General features: G+C 31.6%; 1 protein-coding gene across 6 annotated transcripts in view; it reads left to right on the top strand.

Moving 5' to 3' along the window:
* The window catches only part of LOC118192492 (focal adhesion kinase 1-like), a 194,109-nt gene that overhangs the window by 131,610 nt on the left and 36,086 nt on the right, over positions 1 to 26,413 (top strand). For 5 of the 6 annotated variants that reach the window (XM_035363487.2, XM_035363484.2, XM_035363489.2 and 2 more), the window contains 7 exons: positions 1,066 to 1,136; positions 7,813 to 7,863; positions 9,519 to 9,616; positions 15,745 to 15,829; positions 15,908 to 16,008; positions 18,605 to 18,720; positions 25,246 to 25,436. In XM_035363487.2, coding sequence (XP_035219378.1) covers positions 1,066 to 1,136; positions 7,813 to 7,863; positions 9,519 to 9,616; positions 15,745 to 15,829; positions 15,908 to 16,008; positions 18,605 to 18,720; positions 25,246 to 25,436 — 713 coding nt within the window. The remainder of the gene's footprint in view (positions 1 to 1,065; positions 1,137 to 7,812; positions 7,864 to 9,518; positions 9,617 to 15,744; positions 15,830 to 15,907; positions 16,009 to 18,604; positions 18,721 to 25,245; positions 25,437 to 26,413) is intronic. The other variant, XM_035363485.2, reaches the window with a different exon arrangement.

Below are 26,413 nucleotides of genomic sequence, written 5' to 3'. Positions count from 1 at the left end.
TAAAGTTAATGGCATGGGCTGCGGTATGCGCCAGAGGCATTATCGGACCCTTTTTCATACGAGAAACGATAACTACTGGAACAGTTTGTCAGCACTCAACTAGTGTTGGAAGATCGACCAGGTATCGACTGGTTCCTGCAAGATGGGGCTCGACCACATCGAAAAAATAAAGTTTTTCACTTTCTTCATGAATACTTTGGGAATAGAATAATTGCGTTAGATTATCCTCAATTTACTGACACAGGAATAGCTTGGCATCCATATTCTCCCGATCTGAGTCCTCGTGACTTCTTTCTGTGGGACGCATTGAAAGACGCTGTCTATCGAAACAATCCTGCTACTCTAGATGAGCTTGAATCGTTGATTGGTGTTGCATGTGATTCCATTTCCGTTGAGACATAGCAAGACGTGAAATCAAATTTCATTGTTCGTTTACGCCACCTCTGTGTTTCGAACGTTGAACATTTTGAAAAAATTGTATTTTGATTGCAAAGGCTGCTTCAGTTTATTTTTTTAACTAATTTTTTTTACTACTTTCAGAGAAAGAGTTTTCAGTGCAGAGCGCCATCTGTTAACGATTTTCGTAACTAAATTTTCTAAACTTTTGTACACCATTTTTATAGTTTTGCTAATAAATGTACAGTTTACGGCATAATTCTGTAGATTTTTGTTGTAGAGATATTTAATTTTGAAATCAGTGCTTATTTGCTGATCACCCTGTATTAAGACTGTTTGTTAATACTATGTTCTTTAGTCTTAAATGTTCGATTGTGTTTGATTATGCATACAACATACTGCGTCTTTATGCAGAGAATAGTTTTGCAAGATACATAGATAATTGCTTTAATTTATTCACTTCTGCTTGCTGATAGGTCCTACATTTTTTTTTATATGGTGGTCCTTAATTTTCATTTAAAGAAATGTGTACAGACCCTGTCTTTGAAAGTTACTTTTATTATTATTTTTTCATATTTTTATTACATTTTATCATAAAATATCTATCAGTGCAGCAAATATTTTGTTTAATCACATTTTTAAAAATTTATAGTATTTGTTGCATTCCAGGCATAGAAATTCTATGAATTTCTCCAGCTTGCCAAGTTCACCGGAGAAAAAACACGGGTTTAAATATGGAGGTAATTTCCTAAAGGTTATCTTATTTATTTAATTTTCCTTTTCTTTTTTCCAATAAATGGAATAAATGGTGAATGTCTGCGAATGGTTTATTAAATTTTTGTGGGACTGTATAGAAGCAGAGACACATGCAACATAGCCATAATTTTACTATAGGAAGAAATGAATAAAAATCATTCATTTAGCAATGGCGTTTTACTCTCTGAATTCAAACTGAAAGCACATGAAATTGCATGCATACTTTTAATTATAATGAAAAAAAAATGGATTAAATCTTTTGAAAGAATTTTTTAGTGAAAATAGTGAAGCTATAGCCATTCAAACATTTAATTAGAGGATATTTGTAATACTAGTTTCAAGTAAACAATGTGATTAAATAAAAATAAGCATAAAATAAATATAATATATAAGGCACTTTTCTCAAAGTTAAATGAGGCATAAGTCCAAGGTTTATTAATTAATATATCTGTCGGCTTATCCATATACATATATAGATTTAATTTTGAACAAAATGATACTTTGAATAAGTTAACTTACTCAAGCTTTTAGTGTTCCTGGATGTATGTTAATGCAGCAAGACAGTAAAAATTGTCATCGGAAATAAAGCAAATGTGAGAGAATGTTAAGTTGCTGTATGGAAAAATGAAACTGTAAGAAAGAGATGAAAAGCCTTCTGATAGTATTGTCTATCATGTGCATCGGTATTGTCACATCAAAAAGACACACATGTTGCACAGTCAGTCTTTAAAAGTCATGTTCTGAGTCTGACCATACTGAATGAGACAAAAAGAATAGCGTAATACAAATTCTGTAACTAATTTATTAAACTGAAACAAATTAATTCTGAAACTACAATTACAAAAGTTTTATCTGGCAACAGCAAAAAATTACGTACAAAATAGCCGCCAGAGGCACTGTTCATCAAAATGGCACCATCCATGCAGGAGAAAGCAGAATGTGTTTTGGAATATGCCAAAACATCATCGTTTATCATCATTCAAAGACATTTTCATGCAAAGTTTAGCAAAGAACCACTGCATCATTACATGCATCATTACAGCAAAGAACCACTGCATCATTACATGGTGGGTGAAGCAGTTTCAGGACAGACTGCTAGTGTAAGAAAATCAGCCCAGGACAAACAGCAGCCCAAACTGAAGAGGTTGAAAAAATTTGTAAAATGTTTTTATGAAGTTCCATAAGATCAGTGCTTTGTGTGAGTTCTGAACTCAATGTGCCTCATGTAAGTGTAAGGCATGTATTACAGACACATCTACAATTCTGGAGATACATCTTTCAGATTGTGTAGATGGTAAAACCTTCCAACAAACTTTTCCATAAAACTTTCTGTGAGAACTTGCTAGATAAGCTGAAGGTAGATAGTTTCACAAAGAGACTTGTGTTTACAAATGAAGCCTCTTTTCCCATTTCTGGCACAGTTAACTGCCATAATTTCTGATTTTGGAGCATAGAAAATCCACATGATATAATGGAGCATGAGTATTATTCTCCAAAAAGGAATATTTTCTGCATTATTTCCAACACTTGTGATTTTGGTTCTTTTTTCTTTGTGAAAAAAATCGATTAACGGGTGCTTTTACTGAGATATGCTATCAGGTTGTCGGTTTTCTGAGTTGGAGAAAGTGGTTCCCAGCTTCATTCTGCAGCAAGACGGGGCTTACCTCATGGGCATAAAACATATGCCAGTACCTAAATTATAGTTTATCCCATCGCTGAACTGGCCGTGCTGTGTGAAATGGTATGCTTTGTTAGCCTCCAAGATCTGTAGGTCTAAACCCTTGCAATTTTTCCTATGGGGTTTTGTTGAAGACAAAGTTTTAGTGTTTAATTTTCCTAGGACTTACAGCAACTAAAGCAGTGGATAAATAAAGTGCTTGAATCATTAACAAAGGATATTCTTTCATGAGTGTGGCAGGAACTGGAATGCCGCATAAATATTTGTCGTGTCACTGGAGGGACACATGTAAAACATCTATAGAAATCTGGATAAGGGTATTTCATTGTAAATGTGATTTATTAAAATAATGACAGCATTCACAGATAGATTTTCTTTTTGTCCCTTTCAATATGAAACACCCTGTGTATTTAACCTATATTAGAGGTTATATTTATACATAAGAGATTAAAATAACCAAAGTTAAGAAAAATGAGTTGTTTAAATTTTTGTTTAATGTTGCATTGACTTACTTTTTTACAAAATTGTGAAGGTGTGGGAATTTCACATGATTCTTCATCATGCTATTCAGTTTACCTTATTCGGTGAAATTTGTATTTTTTTTAAAGTGGTACTAAATTATTAATCACTTGCTTAAAATGGAAAATAATTTCATTTTACTGTTTTGCTAAGTAATTGTCATGTATATCATACTCATATTCAGAAAATAATGACAGCATTCACAGATAGATTTTCTTTTTGTCACTTTCAATATGAAACACCCTGTGTATTTAACCTATATTAGAGGTTATATTTATACATAAGAGATTAAACCAAAGTTAAGAAAAATGAGTTGTTTAAATTTTTGTTTAATGTTGCATTGACTTACTTTTTTACAAAATTGTGAAGGTGTGGGAATTTCACATGATTCTTCATCATGCTATTCAGTTTACCTTATTCGGTGAAATTTGTATTTTTTTTTTAAAGTGGTACTAAATTATTAATCACTTGCTTAAAATGGAAAATAATTGCATTTTACTGTTTTGCTAAGTAATTGCCATGTATATCATACTCATATTCAGATGAAGTTTACCTATGTATTGGGTGAAGAAATCTTTTTTCAAGAAAGTAATTTAGTAATTGTCACACTGTGCCAAGTGTTCATACTCATGTTTTCCTTTTTTATCCAATTTTAGTGTGATCACTACATTGTGACAGGAAACAAAGCATGAACAGGTAAAACAAACTGCAGTAGACTGTTTCCTGATGTTTTGTTTTGTTTCATTTTCTTACTGAATACTTAGTAGATAATGAGTACTTTTTAAGGCATAGCAATGAGAAAATTTTTAAAAGCTTACTTTAGCAAGATTTTCAATGAGATTAAGTTAATAGTTGATATATGCACACTGTTCTTCAGTAATTTATTCTATCATCATAATCGCAATTTATCCCATTAATGGAATTAACAACGGTTGTGTAAAAGTTGTCAGAGTTTTGCATTCATTTTTTTTATTGGTAGGGAATTTTAGGAGCATTTTAATATTAGAAAGGTGATCTTTTATGTTGGCCTAAATGGCATACAGTGTGTTAACATGTCTATTTCTATCTTACTAAAGTTAGGAATCCTTTTCCTGTTATTTAGTTTTATCTTTGTTCCAAAGCGCATGCTTATCTCAGTGTACTCCATTCACATGGGAAATTATTAAATACAATTGATTTGGGTGTTTTCAAACCTCTAGCATTAAAATTGCTTTTTATATAAACTGTTGCACTGGTCCCATAAATGAACTAATGTTATATACAGAGTTTTTCGAAAAGAATCACCAAATTTGAAACTTATAAAAAATATTGAATATAGAAACTTAAAATTTCTTGGCTAATCATAAAGTTTTTTTACAAACCAAATTAAAGGTGCTCAATATGTCTCCCTTTGGATGCACAGCGCATGTCTATATGGTAGTCAAATTTGTCTCAAACTTTTGTGTAGTCAAATTTGTCCCAAACGTTTGTGAGTACACGTGCACCACTGTTTCCACTACTATTGTTATGCATATCATCAGTTCTGCTAATGTAGCTGGAGACACATAAATAGAGCCTTATAAACCCACAAATAAAAGTTCATTGGGGAATGTGATTGTTCAAAAATTCTCAAATGTCCTATCTCCAGTGTGATCCTATCCAGCTGGAAAAAGAAGTCATCTGAATTAGTTTCTAATTGTGAGAAAAGCCAGTTTCATTGCATATTGAAATATGCAGTTTCCATAACTGTGGCTGCTAGGGAAAAGGGGGGCATACACCTTTTTCTGAGAAATAGCGCAAACAATATTAACTTTTGGTGAGTCTCCGTTGCTGTACAATTTGATGTTGCTGCTCCATACCCCATATTGCACTACCCTACGCTGAAAATAGGAGTGACCAGAAAGTGATGAAACTCAGCAAAGAGAGACAGCAGCAAACAATAAGTGATCTTTATTTCGAAATGATATGCATAATACAGAGTGAGAGCATCGGCTCAGTAGAGGCGAGTTTACATTTCTTCAAGTTACATGCAGTGAGCCCCTTGCCGCTGTGTCTTGAACCAAGGGAATGGACCTGTAATCTGATAGATTGTATACACCACTCAGAGCGGATTGACAGCTCACCTCCATTTGTTTACAAAATGGATACTGCAACATGGCAGTTGCAGTGCTTGAAGTTTACGAAGCAGTTTCCAATGAATTAATTTCTAATCTCGGAAACAATCGCAACAAAAAAATTACGTTCTTTTAAGATGCTCTGCCAGCAAAATTAAAACTGCGGATAATGCTTCGGTTTCTGGCAACAGGTAACCCCTACAATTCTTTGCAATATTTAGAGTGCCAAAATGCACAGTCAGCCTATTTATTCCAGAAGTGTGAGAGGCCATTTTCTGTGTATGAGTTTGAGAAAAAGTTATTAATCCTCTGAGCTCTCCATCTCCAGTACCCTTAAATTTTAACATGTTAATAATATCCTCATACGCTTTCTCCTGGCGACTTTTATCTTAATACTTCCAACTCATTGTTTGTAAGTAAAATCTAATTTGTTCTTCAAATATGCACTTGCATGTGAATAAATGTAAGTACAATTTTCATTTTTTTTAATACAGTCAAAAGTCGTTAATTCGGACACCCATAATTCGGAATGATCTATAATCCGGACATCAAAACTAAAAACTTTCTGCGCATGCGCCGCGTTGACACATGCACATAGGCGTTTACGCGTGCGCGTAAGACCTTTTACGACTGCGCATATCAGTGTGTGCAAGTGCAGAATAAGTTTTCGCATGCGCATTTTATGTATAATGGACGTATAAGCTAAAATTATCTAATTATCTATTTCAGTTAATGTTGATGATTGCGTTGTTCCTTAATTTTCGAATTGGATCCGGCTTATTATTTTTTGCAGACTGTAAGAGCAATTTTATAAAAGTAAGCTTAAACTTTCGATTATATCAAATAGAATTTCCGATATATATTTGTTAATATGTAAAGGATCTAAAGCGAAAGTATGTTTTGAAATCCGAAATCTGTTTATCAATTTCACGCTGCTCGGCAGGGGGAACGCCGTGCCGCGGCGGGCGCGTAATGAATTGGAAGTTGATTTGTCAGCACTATCCTTATCTTCAGCGCAGATGTTTTTATTTGGCTTATAATTCCTTACCAAATGTAGTATTTCATCTCGATATGCTCCATCTTTGATATGATTTAAAACAAGTTCCTGGTCATTATAATTCGCTTCCGATAGCGAAAAAAAGTAACAGAGGTTATTGAAAACGAAAAAATTTCAATTGACAAATTAGTCAGTGTTCTTGACACAGCAATTATAGGACTTGAACAGCGGAACTTTGTAACTGAACAAGAAATTATGTCTGTTTAATAGAATTAAAGAGAAAGTATTATCACATGAAACAAAGCAAAACTTAAACAACTTACATTAAAATAAATGTTTAATAAAGTAAACAAATAAATATTAAGCTTTTTCTTTTTGCAAATTTTGATACCCTTTAGATCATAATTGTTCTTTATTTCATAAATTACGGTTTCATATTTTTAATTTTAGAATTTCTGCATGCCATCTTACGAGATTTAAACTGATGATCTATAATCCGGAAAAATCGGTAATCCGGAATCGCCGAAGTCCTGACGAGTCCGGATTAACGACTTTTGACTGTATTGTTTTTATTGATGAACTCTTGGTTTTATGCACATATTTAGTAGTTTGCTTTTGTAAAATAAGAGTTCCGCCTTAGTTTAAGAAGCAATCTGATTTTCTGGCAGCAGTGGCCAATAAAAATCATCAGTTCATAATATTAAGGCCCTTTTTGGCATTTCTTTCTTTCTCATGATGAATTATCTAGGTATTTAAAATTGGAGTGTTTATTTGGCCCATATTTAAAGATGCACTCTGGTTTGTTAGCAATTATTAACTGCACTTTCTGTGGACTGGAAAAGCTTTAACACAAAAGCCTGTTCAATAAAAGTTAGGTGCACTTTGTTAATAGAAGGAGGAACAACTGAAAGGGAACATTAATGATTTCCCACTGCGATACATAATCTGATGTATTTAATGCCAGAGCTGGTGAATACCAGCAGTCCGTTGTTACTATGTCTCTCTGCAATTTTGGGACAGTGTTACAGTTTTGGAAGTTTTGCACTTGATCTTCATTTAATGTAAAGAATTATATTAGATTAGCTGCTGTACATAAAATGGCAAGTTTCAAGGTGTGTGTTTATTTTACTTTTGCATTGTTAAGAACTATGCTCAAAATATTAAGTAATTTTTTTTTATTTAATGTACTTAAATAATATCTTGATATGAATAGATAAATTCATATCAAGTAACTAATCTTTGTGTATTATATTTGAACCTGACCTACTGCATAATTTTCAGACCTGAAATGTTTGCATTTCTTATCTTTTGTCAGAGATATTGATTGCAATTTACTTCAATTGTTGTAATTTGGAATATTTTTATATTCCTAGAAGATTATGCAGAAATTGTAGAAGAAGAGGGTGATTATTCAACACCAATTGGTATGCATAATTTGGAACTATTTTTGAATTTGTTGTTATTTAATGTTTACATCACTATATTGTATGTGAAAAGAAATATTTTAAACATGGAGTGGGGAAGTTTTTTTCCTTCATTTATAGTAGTTGCACATGAATTTTATATGTAAAAAACATTTCTGTATTTATATTTTTTTTATTTTATGCGCTCAGAAATAAATAATGTAAAATAACAATTTTATAATTTTTAAATTAAAAAATTAATTTAAATGTTGTAAAATATCCTATAAATTGCAGAGAACCTAAGAAAATGAAATATGTACTTGATGTATTTTTAGTCATCAAGCTACTAACAGAGAAGCAGTTTTTTTACATATTATATATTGGTTTACTATAGTTTGTGTATTTTCTGCCTTATCTTTCAACACTAGCAGTGCTTTGTTTGGGAGGGGGATTGCTTTTTCTTAGAAACACTGTTGATTTTACTATTTCTCTTATTTCTTTCTCCTCACATCACAGTTTTTGGAGAATGTCAGACATTTCATCTTATGTAGTAGAATAACACTATTCGTTACATCTTGAATAATAATGTTAAATTAGCATTCAGATAGTTTTTCATTTGTGAAGCTGTACCTAAAATTTTACCTGAGTAATTTATTCGTATTGTGTTGGATGTTTTGGTATTTTGATCATTTGCTGTTTGCTTGGAAATCTCTAATTTGCCTAAATATTTATTTCTCCATGCAATTATATGGGTTCTATTCTTAAATTGACTGTAATTTCGATGTCTCCCTTTCTTTTTTTCTTTTTCTTTCTTTTTTTTTTTTTTTTTTTAAATTCTGAATAGAATAACTTCTTGTGTTTCCCAAATACATGTCAACAGGCTTAATAATCAAACTTGCTCCCATTGTTTCAAGGCAAATATATTCTTCTGTTTCCTCTTTTTTGGGGAGGGGAGGGGAAAGCCTAAGATGTTAATTCCCCTCAGTGATTTTTATGTCTCAGTGAATTGAGTTTATGGAAAATTCTGTATGTGCTGTGCACTTACAGAAGTGGTTTAAATTGCTGTCATTTTCATCTTCCAAACCTTTATTGCTACAGATTTTTTCTATTTCTTCTGCTCAAGAAGGTCATATTCATATGTGATTTTGGGTGCATCATCACAGTTAAGCTGCTAAAAATAACTAAAGCATCATCCTTCTCAGTCAGTCATTGGAGATGCTTGCTACAGATTTTAGTTTTTGCATGTAAATTCATTCATTTGATGGCCGTAAGCACTCAACATGCTAAATATATGTAACTTAAGCGTACTTTTTTACTCTTCAGTGAAAAAGCATATATATAGTGTTTGATGACATCTGTTAATGATGCTATGCACACTACAGGTGAACATAATCCCCACTAACATTCACTAACTAAATTGAGCATCTCCTCAATTCTTCACTGTGTTATTTGGTATTACCTTAGGTGCATTCACTACTTACGTGGAGCTAGCAGGAGGAAAGAAACATAGCACATATTATTAGCATATTGTATGTTATTCTCATGCATAGCCGTCAAAATAGGTTTGAATTTTTTTTACATATTAAAGCATAATGTTACTTAATGAATCGTGTTCACCGCAGTACATGACTGAGTTTTGTTATATGAAATGTTTTTGACTATTATATGTATTGCAGTTAAGGATTATGAACTGAAGAGAACAGATGTTATATTGGGTGAAATTATTGGAGAAGGGCAGTTTGGAGATGTGCATAAAGGTACATACATATCAAAGGTATGATATGATTGTTATATAATTGAATTAATGAAAATTTTTTTGTTTATATATTGGAGCTATTAAAACAATTAATAGCAGTAACATGAACTTTAAGATTCAAATACAGTGAATTTTCTCAGGACAATTTTAAGTCAACCACAAAAATGGCCATTAATTTTGATAACATAAACATAAGTATTGAATATCACCTCACTGGGCAACCATTTCCATAGCAGACCAAAATTATCTGAGACTGCAGATAGTCATTTAAGAGAGTGTACTATGTGGTGTGATTTAGAGTTTTTGTGCTTTTGATTTAAGTGCAGGTTTTCTAATGCTGAAGTTTATCGATTTATTTTTCCTGATATGTTTATAGATTATATTGTGTAAAAAATATGCTATATATGACACGAAACTGAAAATTTGATTCATTGGAGTTTCTTAATTCTGCCTTTCTTTCTCAAGTCAGTAGAATTTCTCACTGTAGTCTGCTATAAGATGTAGTGCAAAAACAACGTGATGATTAAAGAAACATTCATAACTGTTGCATTATTTCGCATTTAATGCTATCTCTAACTGTTAAAGTATTTAAGACTAAATAAAACGTAAAGGAAATAAAATTTCTGCAACAGATTTAGAAGATACATAAAAAAAATATTATAAAAACATTAAAGGTGTTAAAAACATCCTGATGCATGCCAGGAAACAGGATTTCTTCTTTTTGTTATAAATTGTTGTTAATTTATCTTATGTGTCTGACAGTTGCATGAAATCAAGTCTAAGAAGATTATCATGGTGAAGAGTGCAAGGGTTGCACTTGTCATTGGAGTAAGCCTTGGGCACCTTATATGTGACAGTATGGATTTGCTTTGCTTCATCCCACTTTTGAAAGTGAATCCCTTGAGATGTATCTAAGGGTCTCCCACTCTTGTTCCCTTTCCTGCAACCTCTCAAAAGAACTTCAGCTTGACAGCATTTTAAGTGCTTTCATGCTGCAAAGATACTGCACACTTAACAGAAATCCATGACTTCTCCAGCATTTTAACCTAGGCTTAAGACTAGGGCAGCTGGTTCCCATACCACCATGGCAGCAAACTAAACAAACAAAAGACAGATAACCAAAATTTGTCTCATACATTATAAATTTATCTTATATGAAGGAAATCTGCTTAAAAATTAATTATTGAGAACAGGTTATTGTTCTAAAGAGTAGGAAGCTGTTAACAGTATATTATGTAATAGCTGATATATATATGCAATGTTTCTTTTAAATGTTTCCTGATAAAAATGTATAAACAGAGTAAAAATTTATCTGATAAAAATGTAGTCAAACTCGTAAAAAATTTAAAATTACAACAAATGTTATCTTTATTTTGTATGAAATACTGGAATACATAATTCATGCGGACCTTGTTGAGTAAGCAGTGCAAAGTTTAAAAGAAAGCAATTTAAAAGAAACAATATTTATTTTACTTGAAGAACTTGAATTTATGATTGATTTTTCATGAAATAAAGAGCAGAAGATTTTGTGTTCCGCCAGTATCAAATGAAGTAAATTTTGGTGCCTTGTGCTTTATTACAGCTGAATCCTGGTTTATAGACCACAACCTTTTTCTAGTTCCGATTTTGTCTCATTTTTTTATTATGTGTTTTGTTTCTGCACTCATTCTTCAGATTATTTATTGTATTGTTTAAACTTAATATTTTCATTGATAGCAGAAGAGAATATTTGAGGAAGGTCAAATAACATTAAAACCAGTTTTGTTTTTAAGAGTGGCCTTGGGAAAAGTCAGACAAACAGGAAAATAAAAACTAAAGCAAAATTATGAGGCAGATTTCTTTTTTCATTCATTCACATTTTAGGGACGTCAGAATTATAAAATTTTTAATTCCCCATTCCTGCTAAGTTTGGTACAGGGTACAGTTTGGTTGCTTACAGGATTAGTCACATTATTATTTGCTATTTCTGATACCTTTGTGATATGCAGGCTGCATGCTGATGGCTGCCTCTTTAAATAATCACACACATCATTATAAATAGCTTAAGAACAGCATAGATATTAAGTAATTCTTCCTTAGCACATGAGGAATATCATAAAATCTCTTAATCATTCACAGAATAAACTAAAACACTATACAACTGACCTTCTTTGAACCACAAAGACTAGCTGATTAACTGGGTCTCAGAGCTGTATTTATGTCGTGTAGTATGGAATTCTGAAAGCTTCTAGAAAAATTGGTCATGGGACTTAACTTTCTGAAGCCAGCTGATACAGCAGTTGGACCAGGAAAATGACCTTCCTTAATGCCGGCTCTGGTACAACTGTCGTACCATCCATTCCCTCCCTATTTTAGAGAATCGCCTATCTGTAGATCTCAGGGTGGTCCATTGTCGTTGCTCAGAATAGCCGCTGGCTACGCATTATTTCCCTCTTCTTATCAGTTTGGTTACATTTTGGCAAAAACCGCAGGTTTCGTCTCACGCCAATATACTTGAAAATCAAATAAGAGGCCATCTCTAAATTTTTTATTACTGATTTTGCTATGATTAAAATGTCAGTGATTTTGCACGCTTTTTAAGCTTACCAGATTTAATGCTTTTTAATCATAGCAAATAAGAATAGATTAATTTTTTAGATTTAATGCCCTTCTAGAAAATAGCTAAAACTGCTTTTATCGTTTACTTCCTTTTTATACTTATGAATAATAAGATTTTATTTTGACATTTTTTTTTTTTTTGGAGTGCATAAAACCCTTAAGAATTGTTAACTCTTTCAAAGTGCTTCTATTATGTAGGCAATATTGTCTGATTTATCAGGAGATAAATAAGAGACAATTGAATGCATAATAGTTTTAGTGATTTTCATTCATTCAATGATTGCTTTCAATGATTTTCATTGATTGTAAATTAAATAAAATCAATTTATCTTTAAACCCTCTTTTAGGATGAGATCTGCCAAAAAGTGCTTAAATATCAGTAAAGCTCACGTTACTAGTTTTATTTGCTGAAATTCTTATACTCCTCAAGAGATAAAGGGAATTCAGACGAGTTAATAAAAAAAATCTTTAAAAAAGCTTGTTATTTTGTCTGTAATAAGGTGTATGTCAACTTGAGAATTAGGATTGGATTCCGGAAAAGCACATGAACGCTATCTGCTTAAGGGGATGGATGCTTTCGTGTAAACCTTTTTTAAGAGAAAATTCCTCGCATTTATGTTCCTGGTGGAAAACTCCACATGTAATCAACCCGTTCTTCGGGTTTGATTGGATTAATTTTGTTCGCTTACTGAATTACATCAAAGCACACAACAATTACCTGTATAAGGGGAGGGATGCCTTCACAGAGGACTTTCTAAGGGAAGCTGGCTGCATTTACGTTACACAAAAACCATCAATCCAACCCTTTAGCCTGGTGAGTGAGCTACAAGTGTTCAGCCACCTTTACCGCTCTACTGAAAAGAAAAAGTATTGAAATAACCGGTTTAATTTACTAACCTGCATTTCTCAATTGACAGTGCATAACTTATGCATATGAGGGGATTATTTGTGAATAAATAAACTGTATTGCACTTTTCTCCACTATTTCATATTACGATGGTTGCTCCATTCATGATTTTTTATATTTTCAAAGAGAAAATTTCATGCTTTAAATAAAAAAATACATGAGAAGATACTTTATGCAAAATTTGGCGTAAACGTTTTTCTTAATTTTGCTTTGAAAATATTCCAGGGTAATCATTTTCATTACTGGAAGAAATATGAAAAACAGATTTACTACATTGTAAGTGTCAACACCCAGTATTTCCATATTCTTTTGAAAACGTGAAAGATTACTCTTTCTAAAATAAATTACAAAATATATTATGTGCGAATAGAATATTCGTTGAAAATGAAATAGACTTCAACCTTTGGTTATAACGATGATTTTAGATGAAATGTCTACCTATAAAAAGAAATTGATGTATAATTAATTCTTCATGAACATTTAAAACTGTTCTAAAAAATACTTTTGATGATTGCATGTATAGGTCACAGATTTTTTTTTTTCTCTGCTAACATAAACAAAAGCCAATTTTACAAAGAAAAATTCTCGTTAAAGTTATACCTCCTTTGCCTGAGAGTCCAATGTAATATTTGTTAAAGTTAAGTGATGAAATGCAACCAATGTATCTCGGATTTTCTTTTTTATATTATAATAACAAAATTATCGAAAAAAGACAGATTTAAATCTCTGTTATTGTTATGTAAAGCTTTATTATTGCTGTAAGTTCATCTCAAAATCTAATTGTATTGAATCTCATTCTAATCGTCTAATGGTAATAAATATTATTATTATTATTGCATTAAATTAGTCATTACCATTATTTTGTTAATGAAAATATGTTATTAAAAATCGCATTCCAGCCTGCAGACTTACAAAGCTAGTTTGTATTTATTATATTTTGTAAAATTTTGTTCTCGTTTTCTAATTTCTAAAACGAAATATAAATTAAGAGTGAAAACAAAGTTAAAAAATTCACAAATTATTTATGAGATTGATCAGAAATAGTGAGTGAAATGTAAACATTGCATACATTTTGTTCTAATTAAATAGTGCACTGGATATGCATCCAGTACTGCATATTTATTTATGCATTTATTTAGAACTTCATTTAAATGAAAGAAAAATAATCATCGAAAAAAACCCAAATCTAGCAACCCATCTTCTATGGGACAGCGTCCGACAAACATGTAAATTTTACTGCATCTATGGAGGGGGACTAACGACTTTTCTCATAAGAAATTGTCAAAGAGGGGGCAAAACTGTTTTGGATCGCGCCGGTCTGAAGGCTATATTCTGAGAATTTCAGTCCGGTTTTAGAAGGTTAATGTGGATTTTCCCACATCTTCCAGAAAGTTGCTCAGCTGGCACGTAATTTGCTAATTATTGCTATCTTAGCAAGAAAAAGTTTCACCAAGGCTCGTCTAATGTGTTTTTGCCCATATCTCACATTCTACTTGAACGTTTTTACAATTTAAACTTTGTTGGAGTTAGGATCAAAATATTTACAGTTCTATGTGAGAAATAAAAAGTTGTGTTGAAATGTCCATATCTTCAGTTAAAGGCAAAATAAGCCCTAAAATTATCATAACTCTCAAAGCAACATGTAAATAAGTAAAACAATACTATAAAAATTAAATGTATGCAGAGATTTATGTCATATTTGTTTGAGTCATTTCCTTACCGTATTCCATATATGCATTTATTTCATAAATACCCTCTATATAGTCTCACCATGCATCATCTTTCCATTTCACACTCGTGTTTTGTTAAATAATTTTATTTCTTGTTTAAATTGTTTAGAAATCATTATATAGGTCTTTCTATAAAAAGTTAAAAAAGTATTATGAAAAATAAAGTTATGAATATTAATAATACTTCCTGAGTGTATAAAGTATTCCTACCTGAAAGTTTAATATGTTTACTTAACCTGAAGGATTAATTATCAGTTGCATTATATTAGTTTATATTAATACTTTTTTAATTAATAACCAAATTTAGCATTTAGTAGTTTAATTTCCGCCTGATGTATTTACATCATGATATAATAGATACAGCATACTGTAAATTCATTAGGGTGATCTGAAGGTTTTTGGGTAAAAGAAGCATATTGAAGGGTTGACATTGAGCAATTTTTTAATAAAAATCCATTCCCTCCAAAGTAATCCTGAGCCAGATTCTTCATCATGATTGAAATTCATTGGCACCAGAAATGGGTGTGTGGTAAATAATTTGATTGTAGACTATGTTTCAGAATTTTTATATCTTGGTTATTGTTATTCTCTCTCTCTCTCTACATATATATACGTTACTCTCAACTCATGCCATTATTTGTTTTACTTCCACATTGTAGTTTATGTTGTGATGCAGTTATTACATTTAGTTTATTCAAGGCTTTTGTTGTAAAGTGCTTTTTTGAAAAGTGTCTGTATTTTATTTTTGTGTAACTGTATAGTCATTTGATGGCAGATAAAGATTTATTTTTTGTAAAAAATACAAATGCAAAATTGAGCTTCAATCTCACATTTTAAGCATTGTTTCATTTTTATCCTTATGGAATGGAATGTATGATAGTTTTTTTTTTTTTTTTTTTTTAAACCATCAGGATGGCCATATGTTAGCAGTAGCTGTGAAAACATGTAAGGTGGAAAGTGAAGAATCAATGGGAGAAAAATTCCTGGAAGAAGCATGTAAATATATACATTCTTTATTTAATTCAGTTAGAGTCAGCTTGTAGAAAATGTATAAAAATGCATTAATTCTTTCAGATATAATGCAGCAGTTTGATCATCAACATATAATTAAGCTGATTGGTATCTGCTCTGATTCTCCAATATGGATAGTAATGGAATTAGCAAAACATGGAGAAGTATGAATAGCTATGTTAATTAATACTGAAAATGTAGAATACTTAAAGATGAATGAAGTACTAGTGTAGAAAACTTTAAAATGAATGAAATACTAATGTAGAAATTAAAAAATAATTTGCTTTATGGCCTGTATCACTTACTGGGTATGTACATACTGTATTACTTACTGGTTGCACCAAAGAAATGGGGATTAAATAACTGTTATTTTTTCCAAATCGAATTTCTGAATTTTTAAATCGTTTAAATGACCATTATGGAGCTCATTTGATTTATTGAGATGCAAAATTTGTTAAAATTTGAATCATTTTCAGAGTTACCAACTCTCCTGATTTAGGCGGGAGACTCCCGATTTTCGACCGTTCTCCCGCCAACCCGATTTACAATATATTTCTCCTGACTTTTTCTTATTCTTAAAATGTCTCACGATTTTTATGGAACTTGGCTTTACTTTGTTATATGAACAAAAACAACAACAACAAAACAAAAAAAAAAAAAAAAAAAAAAAAGGGAAGTAATTTTGGACATCTGAAAGCAAATGAATTTTCTCTTTATATGTAAAACAAAACCTTGTAAATCAGATGAGAATTTCTTTGTGACTGAGAGCATACGTATCCAGAAACGTCGTTCTCCAGTTCTCCAATGGGCATCGAGCTCCACTGCATGTCATCTGGCATATATTAGCCAATGAGCACAAAGCAAGCTCAAGGCTGTTATTTGGATGTTCTTTAGTAATTTCGTTCATCTTGTCCCGAGTTGTGTGAGTACACATGCCTTCGAGAAATAGTTTTAGAAATTATCATCTTTTGTTATGTCTGCGAGAAAGGTGAATTGTGAAAATTCTCCTGATTTCTTATAAAAATCTGATTTTTGAGTGTCATAGGTTGGCAAGTATGCATTTTTTATGTTATAACTATGTAAACATTTTCAAGTTTTTTTTATGAAAATTCAATGAAATAAGAGTAATGATATTTTGCTAAATTTTTCACTAGTATTTTAAGGTGCTTATGAAAGGTGATAGTGTCTTTTCAAGCATCAGCAACAATCTCTCTTTACAATTGGGTTGCTGTATCCATCATTCAGTTGCAGAAATATTCTGGAAAAATTCTCTATTGTGCTCAAAAGTTGCATCATTTAATTGAGGTTAAAAAAAGAATTGAAATTTGCTGTGGAGAGAAAAATGTTTCTAAAGACATGTAAAGACATTTCTTTGCATATTTCCAGTATGGCAGTGAGTTGAGCAAAATTCTCAGTTCTGTGATTGCTGAGTTTTTTTTTTTTTTGGGGGGGGGAGCATAATCGATGCAAATGATTTCAAGTTTCTAATTTTATGTAATAAAATTATGTATGAAATGACAGCCCATAAAGCAATTTTTGAATTTTGGATCCACTTTAAATTTAGGTTTAGCTTGATTAAATAATTAATGTTTCTTAATGCATAATTAATGTTAATGTTTTATGCCTGTTAATGTTTGAAACCATTAGTATCTATTCAGTTTAGCAGCAACAGTTTTCATCCAGCATTATTTATATCCAAAGACAATGTGAAGGAATGTTATGTATATGTTTCTGAATCAGATTACAGTCACTGGAGTGTTTTCTTTTTTGGCCAGTGTTGAGTTTTGTATAGATTCCTATCAACTTGTCTGCTTCTATGATTATAACTTTTCCTCCTCATTTATGTTATAAAACCTAAGTGAAGTGATACAATTTTTCCATTTGAAGACACAGAAATAGAGTACTCTGAGGACAATTAATATTATTTCATAAGTGGATTTCCCTTCAGCTGCATGTGATGAAAAACATTTTAACTGGGCAACAGCATTGTTTTCAGCTCTTGAGTCTGTAAAGCGTGTCGGCATAGATGAGGAATCATGCTCATTTCCAGCTATATATGCATAAAAACAAGGCTGCTAATTATACAGAGCAAGCTAAAAAGAGAGAGACAAATGTTCCTTTCTCTGGAAAATTCATCCTCCTTGAGATTCTAGATTTCTGTGTATGCTTTGATAGGTTGATTTCTTTGTTTTTAGTCAAAAGATGTGTATCTTATTCAAGGTCTGATTAAGTTGCATCAATAATGGTTAATAGCCAAATTTATTTTGGCTCAAATTTTGCAGCAGTTGCATATTTATCCTAGGATTGAGTAGTATAATTGACTTGCTTGTATTGAAACGCACATTATCATCTTGGTCTCAGACAGTAAAATGGGCTAACAGTCATTAGTGCCATGGTTCAGTCTCTGCCAATTAATTTGGTGTTCAAATGACTGAGAGTATTTATTTTGAGAAGGGACACTAGTAAGATTCACATCAACCTTTAATAGCTGATTGTTATATAAATAAATATGTGTGTCTTAAAAAAACTAATATTGTTCATGAGAAGTCCTTGAATAAAATAATAATATACTCTTAAATAAAATTTAACTGCCGCATATTTTTTTAAGCTGACAGATATCTGTTGTGATATTTGCTGTATATTTCTGAGATTTATTTTATTTATCAAATAAAAGGTATGTATTTCTTGAGTGAAAATATTTTATGTAATTTCAGGTATATAAATGCATGTAAAAATATTTGATTCTGTTTTCCTCCCTAGATGCGAGCTTATTTGCAGAATAACAAAAGCCAGTTAGATTTGGCGACATTAATTTTGTATGCATATCAACTGAGTACTGCTCTGTCATATTTGGAGAGTAGAAAATTTGTGCACAGGTTATTATTGTTCTATACTATTTGTTTAGAAGATTAATCTGCTGAATGTAAAACTATATGAAAAATTGAAACAGAAGAGAAGCACACCAAAGTAAACATAAAATTAGGAAATAAACAACTTTATGATGACCTTGGCAAAGCAACCAGTTCTAGACTAAATCTATGCCAAACATAAAGTTGCTCTTCTGATTTTATATAAAATATATTAACATATTTTTTAAAAGCCAAAATACTATTTCATTGTACTAGTATTTGAATGCAATAGTGTTTATCCCCTCTGAAATTTGAACAAAATAGCAAATTAATTTTTGTTGCATATTCCTTTCTCTTTTAGATCAATATTTTTGTAATGAAAATATAATTTATTAGGTAGAAGAAGATTGAAAATAAATCCTTTCCCGTAAGGAATGAAGTGACATTAACAGATGTTAGGCAGATTAATATTTAGCTGGGCTTCTGTAGCTCTGAAGAGAAAAAAGCTTGTCTCAGTTGCCATAAAAATCTTTTATATAGAAAAGTGACATATTGCCACCAAAAAATGACAGAAAAGCAAAACTTAATTTTAAATGTATCCAGGTACCTTTCCAGAAAAAATTATTTCATTTTTTTATGTAACATGAAATATTAGACGTGAATTCAGTAGGAAGTGCTGTATAATGGAAGGTTTATTTTTGGTGTCTTGTTATTAATTTTTTAAAGTACTGTTTTCATGCTGCTTCATTAAGTATATCATCAACCCATTATAATGTGTCTATGTAAAATGCGAGACAATATATAGCACAATTAAGCATTTGATCTCTTTTTGTGTCATACTGTTGTCAGTAGTATGAATAATTAATACGCATGTAAATGCACTTTTGATTTACTTTTTATAAGATCACATGTTTGACACAATGGCAATAAAATATGTGAACTAAAGTGCATAAGCTATGTATATACTGCTGCCTTTTCTTTTGGATTTCTAGAATGAAGTTTTGTCATTTATGGGAATTTTGACGTTGAAAACATTTGTAACTTAGTATGTACATTTTTTCCCCATTAAACTGTCGAGCATTTATCATTTACACAGCCTGGCAAGCAGGCCCGCGCCAAGCCTAATCGGCGGCGGCGTGCAAATGTCTAGCGAGCGCCTTTATGCAGTGACGATATTATTAAAAAGAAACTGCTTATGGTTAACACTTAAAGTGAAGTATTATTAACATAATAAAAAAAATTGCATTTTCTCTTTTAATTTTTCTAAATGTGAAAACATTTTGTGCTTTCTTAAAACCCGCACTCAAACATATTTATTAAAAAATTATACCAAAAAATAACAATGCAAGCAAAGTGAAATAATATACTAAACACATTGGATAACAAATATACCACTTAACACTATTTTCTTTAAATAAAAAAAAATTGCATATCTAATAAGTTTGCACCGAGTAAGTTGTTTGCGGTGCTGTTTATGACAAGATTTGAATTGTGATTACAGTAATGCATAAAAAATTCTCCGAGTTTGATGTCCAAAATTCTTTTCTGCCTACCTCTATGTTGTTGACAATGATATAGTTTCAACTGGTGATGTTACATATTTTCCAAAAGTTTGCCAAAACTGCAGTTCATGCACAAGATCTATACTATTTATATTGCTTTTAGTTTTATTAGTTACTGCTTTTTTGCAGGTTTTTGGCATACGCTGAGCTGATCTTGTACTATATATAAACGAAACTTAGCCTTTGATGGTTTCAGTAACAAATAATTCGAAAAAAAAAAATAGTTATTTTTTTTAAGTGTATAGAAATGATCATAAAATTTGCCTCTATCATGTCTATACATTAATGAAACTCAAAACAATATGCTTCTTTACCTTGGAGGTAAAATTTAAAATGAAACAATTAGCATATTGTGGGATAATATAAAACGAATTAAATAAGATCAATTACTTGATTGTACCCGTGATGCAGCCATCAAGAGCAGATATCAGTTTCTATGAGGTATCTTTATTTAGAAAATACAGACGTGATTATTTAAGAAACATTTTTAATATTTTGTCTTGCAAGAGATACAACAGGTGAAGGACTAACAACATTCTCATAAAAGACTTCAAGAGAAAAATGTTTTAGGCATTAGTAATTTATGCGGGCAAGGATATGACAATGGTTCAAAAATGATAGGTAAACATTTTTTGAGTAATTATGCTCAAATCGTTTTTCTGAATTAAAAATTTGATTTAAGTTTAACATAATATGTAACTGTGCTTACCTTTTGTTATGTAAAATAACAATAACAACAAGCAGTCGGCAAAAGAAAATCATATAAAAGATAAATGTTGCACAAATTACTGCAGTTGCAACAGTATAACAAAAAGGATTAAACAATTTATCGAACACGGTGCCGGCGGAGGTGTTCCCGGACAACCATGAATATCTGACTATATAGCTCCAAACAACAGAACAGACAAGACAAACCATATGGTCTCTGCCGAGCCTGAACCAGCCATTGCCAGCAATGACTCTAGTCCCGTGAAGACTGATTTTATACCCCTGTGGCCTAGACAGCCTAGATACAAATTATAACTAGTAGCATCCCAGGTTTTAGCTGAGTCAATTCCCGGGGGGGGCGTTCAAATAACACTGTGCACCAGAAGGAAGGGGCATCTAGACCTGGCATGCATAAGACAGCCTTTACATGGATAAATTGCCCCAGCCGCTTGAGGCCATCTGAGGAGGCACCACCCTCAGTCTACGCAGGGGGACTTAAATGTTTCACACAGAACATGGTCATAGTTAGACATCGACCGTACCCAAGTTTTGACCAACAGGAGCCCATTTCCCTAGGGTAACCTTTGATATCTGACCATGTAACGCCCCCACAATGAAGGGGCAGACAAGACAGTTACAGTCTGTTTCCTGCCAAGCCTGAATCACCAAATGAACGATGGTTTTAGTCACTAACAGTTTATTTTGCCAGAAGTTGAAGCTGTCTAGATATTGATCTAGCCAGTACTCTGGGATTGCCAGTCCTAGTCGACCCCAGGAGTGGTCATCTGAAAGTAGTTAGCCCAGGCGAATCTGGTTACCAGCATAGCCACGAGGACTCCTATATCAGATTAGGTCAGCGAGAGGCTAGAATTATCCTGTTCTGACAGGCAGCAAAATGTTCTGCTTGCTTTAATGACTGCCCGGCGGTTTTCTGACACGGAGCCGTCATGCTCGACACAACCCTGCACTTATTGTCTTCGCGGGCCTGCTGACAAGCTTTGTCATCCAGTGTGGCACAAAGTCTTTTATGCGAACACCTGCAAGGCGTGGGAAATTTCCTTTCTTGGAGGTTTTGTCATTCGATATTCTGTAAGCCCTTTAATTCAACTTTCAGGTTAAAACTGTGCATTTCTTAATTAGATGAGAATTTTAAAAACTATGTACACTGATTAAAAAATGGAGCCATTCTGTATCCTCCCATTCTGCTCAGCCAATTGACAAAATTCAACTTGCGGTTTTCATTCTCAAAAGCATGCCTTAGATTTATGTATAGCATTGTTTCAAAATGTGTATTTTGACACAAAATTGGAATTTCTTCTGAAATAACATGCCAATTTTTTTCCGTATTTCGATTCTCTGCCGCAAATTATGCCGAAATGCCAAGTTTTGTAAAATCCACAGCAGCAGTTTTTTTTTTTTTTTTTTTTTTTTTTTAAATTAGCAAACAAGATTTGGACTCCCACAATGTTAATTGAATTTCACATATATTTAAGAACACTGACTTTTAAATTAAACTTAATTAATTTCTTCTTGCATAATTCAGAATTTAGGTTTAATCCAAATAAAATTCATACTTTTTTGTGATTTATTTAAAAATTCCTGTTTTTGAATAACTTTTTGGAAAAAAATATGAATTAATTAAAAAAATTTTTGGAATTATGACCTATCAAAATTTTACCCCATCTAGTCGTCATCAAAATTCTACCAACAAGTAGATGCATTTCTAGGCATACCTCCAAAAATTAGAGATCTTTATTCAAAATTTCCGAAGATATACGTGAATGTATATATCAGTGCATTTTGAAATTTGCATGTTTATTAACACCTTAACTGCCGCTGGCATATATATATATATATATATATATACACACACACCTTGCTCAGCCGATGCGTTAACTGCCCCTGGCATATATATATGCCATTCCAAAATACTATCATTTGCTTTGCGCTTCTACCTGTAAAGTTATTCACAAAGCTTTGGAATGTAACACCACAATGACTTTGACAAAGTATGCGAAGGAGGATACTATTTCAGAGAAGTGTGGGGAGAAATTGGAGAGAAAGATGTGTCTAAAGTGGTGAAAGTAATGACGGTGCTGTATTGGCTGGTGTTGTTTGAGTAAAACGTATTTTTTTAATTCTGTGTCCTCCCTTTTTCGTTTACTTTTTGTAGTAGGTTCCAGGAATAAAGAAAGATATAATGGATGTATCAAACCCATTTATCTTTTTTGAATTATTTTTTGATGAACTGCTTGTGCTTCATATTGTTACTGAAACTAACCGTTTTGTAGACGAGTATATGAACCAACACCTTGCAAACATAAAATCCAGAACAAAATCATGGCATTCAACCAGTTTAGAAGAAATATATGTTTTTTTTGGCATTTCACAATGTATAACACTCAAACCTGATATTACACTGTACTGGTCTAAAAATGAATTGATCGAAACTCCATTTTAGGGATCTTTTTTATTATAAAAACATCATTTTTATTATACTTACATCTTTTTATTGTACTTTTACTCGAAACATTAAATTTTGTGTATTCATTTTTTTCCTTTATTCTTTATTTTGTGAAAGTAAACAGTTTTTAGAAAGTAAAACTTGCACTTTTTCCCCCCTAATAAATCGCCTAACTACGTGCACCTGATGTGTGAAAAACTATGGCACTGGGAAATGAATCTTGTACTTTTTCCATGGCAGTTAAGGGGTTAATGCAGTTTGTCTTAGTTACCCTTTTCAATGAATTGCAGCAGTTATTTTGAACCATAAACTTTTATTAGGGATTATTCATATGGAATCTTTCTTCTCATTTTTATTAATGATAGATAAGAAATTATGAATAGTATGAAAAATTATTTTTTTAATTTATAAAGAATATTAAAAGTTTAAAGATTTTTTTTCAATTTTATATGAGCAGATATTTACTGTTTTGTTGCCTGTTATTTTACTTAACTTCATTTTATATGCAATGAAATTTATTTATTTATTAGTTCCAAAATTGCACATTATATATATGTAATCATTACTTCTGAGTACATCAAACGATACGGCAAAAATATTATAAATAAAAAAATGCAGTCTTCTACAAAAAATGTTTTACAAATGATAGACTAGACTGTAAGATTATCTTATTTTCTGTGTGCAGCAAAGGCAACAAATAAAAATCTTTCTGAAAATGTTTTATGCCCAAAAAATATTTCATGGCATTAACTGTATACTAAATTTTTAAACAAATTGTTTTTATATCTGAAAGGGCCAGTAATATTATCATGAAAGACCATTTTTTTTAATATATGTGTGTCTTGTAGTAATCACATATTTGTAAAAGTCATAATAACGTATCAAGACCTTAATTGTGATCTTTAATATAATAAATAAAGAGCATTGCTACATTTATTTTCACATTGTTATTATTATTCCTGTTACGTTTACTGTAATAATAATATTTATTATAAATCTTTTTGTAAAATTATTCCAAAAATTAAAAAAATTGTGCTTGTCTTTGGACATAGTTGCTAATTTTATATTGGTTGAGTTTTAAAACCTGCATTTTTATGCTTTCCTTCAACTCCACCAAAAGTACAAACTGAGTTTAACCAAACTATGGCATTCAAAGTTCAGAAAGAGCAAAGTACTGGCAATTCAGCCATTGATGCTGTGTCTGTCATTTTCCTTCTGATTTATAGCTAAATTGGTTTTCTTAGTTTAGAAATGTGTGTTTAGAAATCTCACATAAATTAGTTTTGTTGGTTATTTAAATATGGCAAAGAACATGGAAGCCTCAGGAGAGGAATTCCTTCATGGATTTCATTTCAGTACATAATTTCAGTACATTTAAATTGTGCCCTCAGTGGCTGAACATTAAACTTGTAGAGAATTTTTATAATATATTTCAGAGAGAGTTGCTTGTAATCCCCAGCCATTACCTTCATTTGTTCTCCTGCCTGCAAAGCATTCATAGATTCTTTGGTGGTATACCTCTATTTGTGTTTGTTCATTTTACTGCATCTTTACTTGTTGGTTTAGTTGTTCTTGAGTGAGCCAAAGGGGGTACTGCGTGCTATGAGATTAATATGCATAATAATTTGTTATATTATCACGTATGCAAAAGAACCAGAAAACTCTAGTAACTGAAAGAGTATAAATGGATCATAAAATGTTATTTAATATTATTCTGAGTAAATGGAAATTATAAAAATTATTTCATATGTATGGGTTATGAAACATATTTTGTGTTCTTTGAATGATTTAAAATAAGCTTTGTTCTTTACTTTCTAGAGATATTGCTGCTAGAAATGTTTTAGTGTCATCCCACGATTGTGTGAAACTGGGAGATTTTGGCTTGTCTAGATGGGTTGAGGAACAGCATTATTATAAAGCTTCTAAGGGTAAATTACCAATAAAATGGATGGCTCCTGAATCTATAAATTTTCGAAAGTTTACTACTGCAAGTGATGTCTGGATGTTTGGTGTGTATATTTTATGTAATTTATGCTTATTAAAGTTCCTTTTGCATTTAGTTTTTGTTAAATAAAAATTAATATGTTTGAAAAATTTACTAAATTTGTAATTTTGATTTAGAGCATAAAATCAGTATTAACCTTTAATTGCATTTTATCTGTTTCAGCCTCTAGGTATGCATACTAACGTTTTCCAACCATATATGAGAGGAATTTAGATCATTATCATAATGTGATACTTTAACAGCTGTAGAAGTTACATATATATTTATATGCATATATAAAGTCTTCAGTTTGCTTAATAAGCAAAACCTCTGTTGTGTATATTTTTCATTGCAGTATAATATAGTTTAGAACAATGACATGGCTGTGGAAACATGTTATAATTAGTATTTCAGTAGTATGCTTTTGTTATTTTGTTAGTAATCGATTGCTGCCAACTGTCTTGATTTCTCATCACATTACTTATTCTCCCAGTAGATCGCTGAATCTTCTGCTTTTTAATTTCAGCCGAATATATTTCTCAGCAATAAATTAAATATATTGAACCTAATTTCTGAAAATTATGCTTTTCCCCACCTGTAATAATTTTTAGTCTACTCAGTAGACTAAGCAATTCATCACACCTTTTTATGAAAATTTCAGCAAATGTTTAATCAGTTAATATTTGCATTTAATTTTGCTTAATCAATATATAATACATTACAAAGTTTATCCACTTAACGGTATGTATATTAACAATTGGGTTGGCTAAGTTCTGGCACATTTTTTAAGTGAAAATTTTGCGAGAAAAATAAAATGTTTTGGTAATGTGTTTATGTAATTTGATAGAGAATTATGTGCTCTACAAAATAGTGTGTTTAGTTTTTTTATGCTGCTATACTTTGTGTTCTTTTCGTGTCATTGAAATGAAGTGTCAAGTGAACAAAAAAGTGCATTTTCAACACCTGCTTTTGGCATTTAATCAAGGTGCCAAAGCCATAGAA

Source organism: Stegodyphus dumicola, chromosome X1, assembly GCF_044657685.1.
Source record: "Stegodyphus dumicola isolate Sdum_Otavi_A_Nest chromosome X1, ASM4465768v1".
NCBI lineage: Eukaryota > Metazoa > Arthropoda > Arachnida > Araneae > Eresidae > Stegodyphus > Stegodyphus dumicola.
This window is presented reverse-complemented; position numbering and strand designations above follow the sequence as displayed.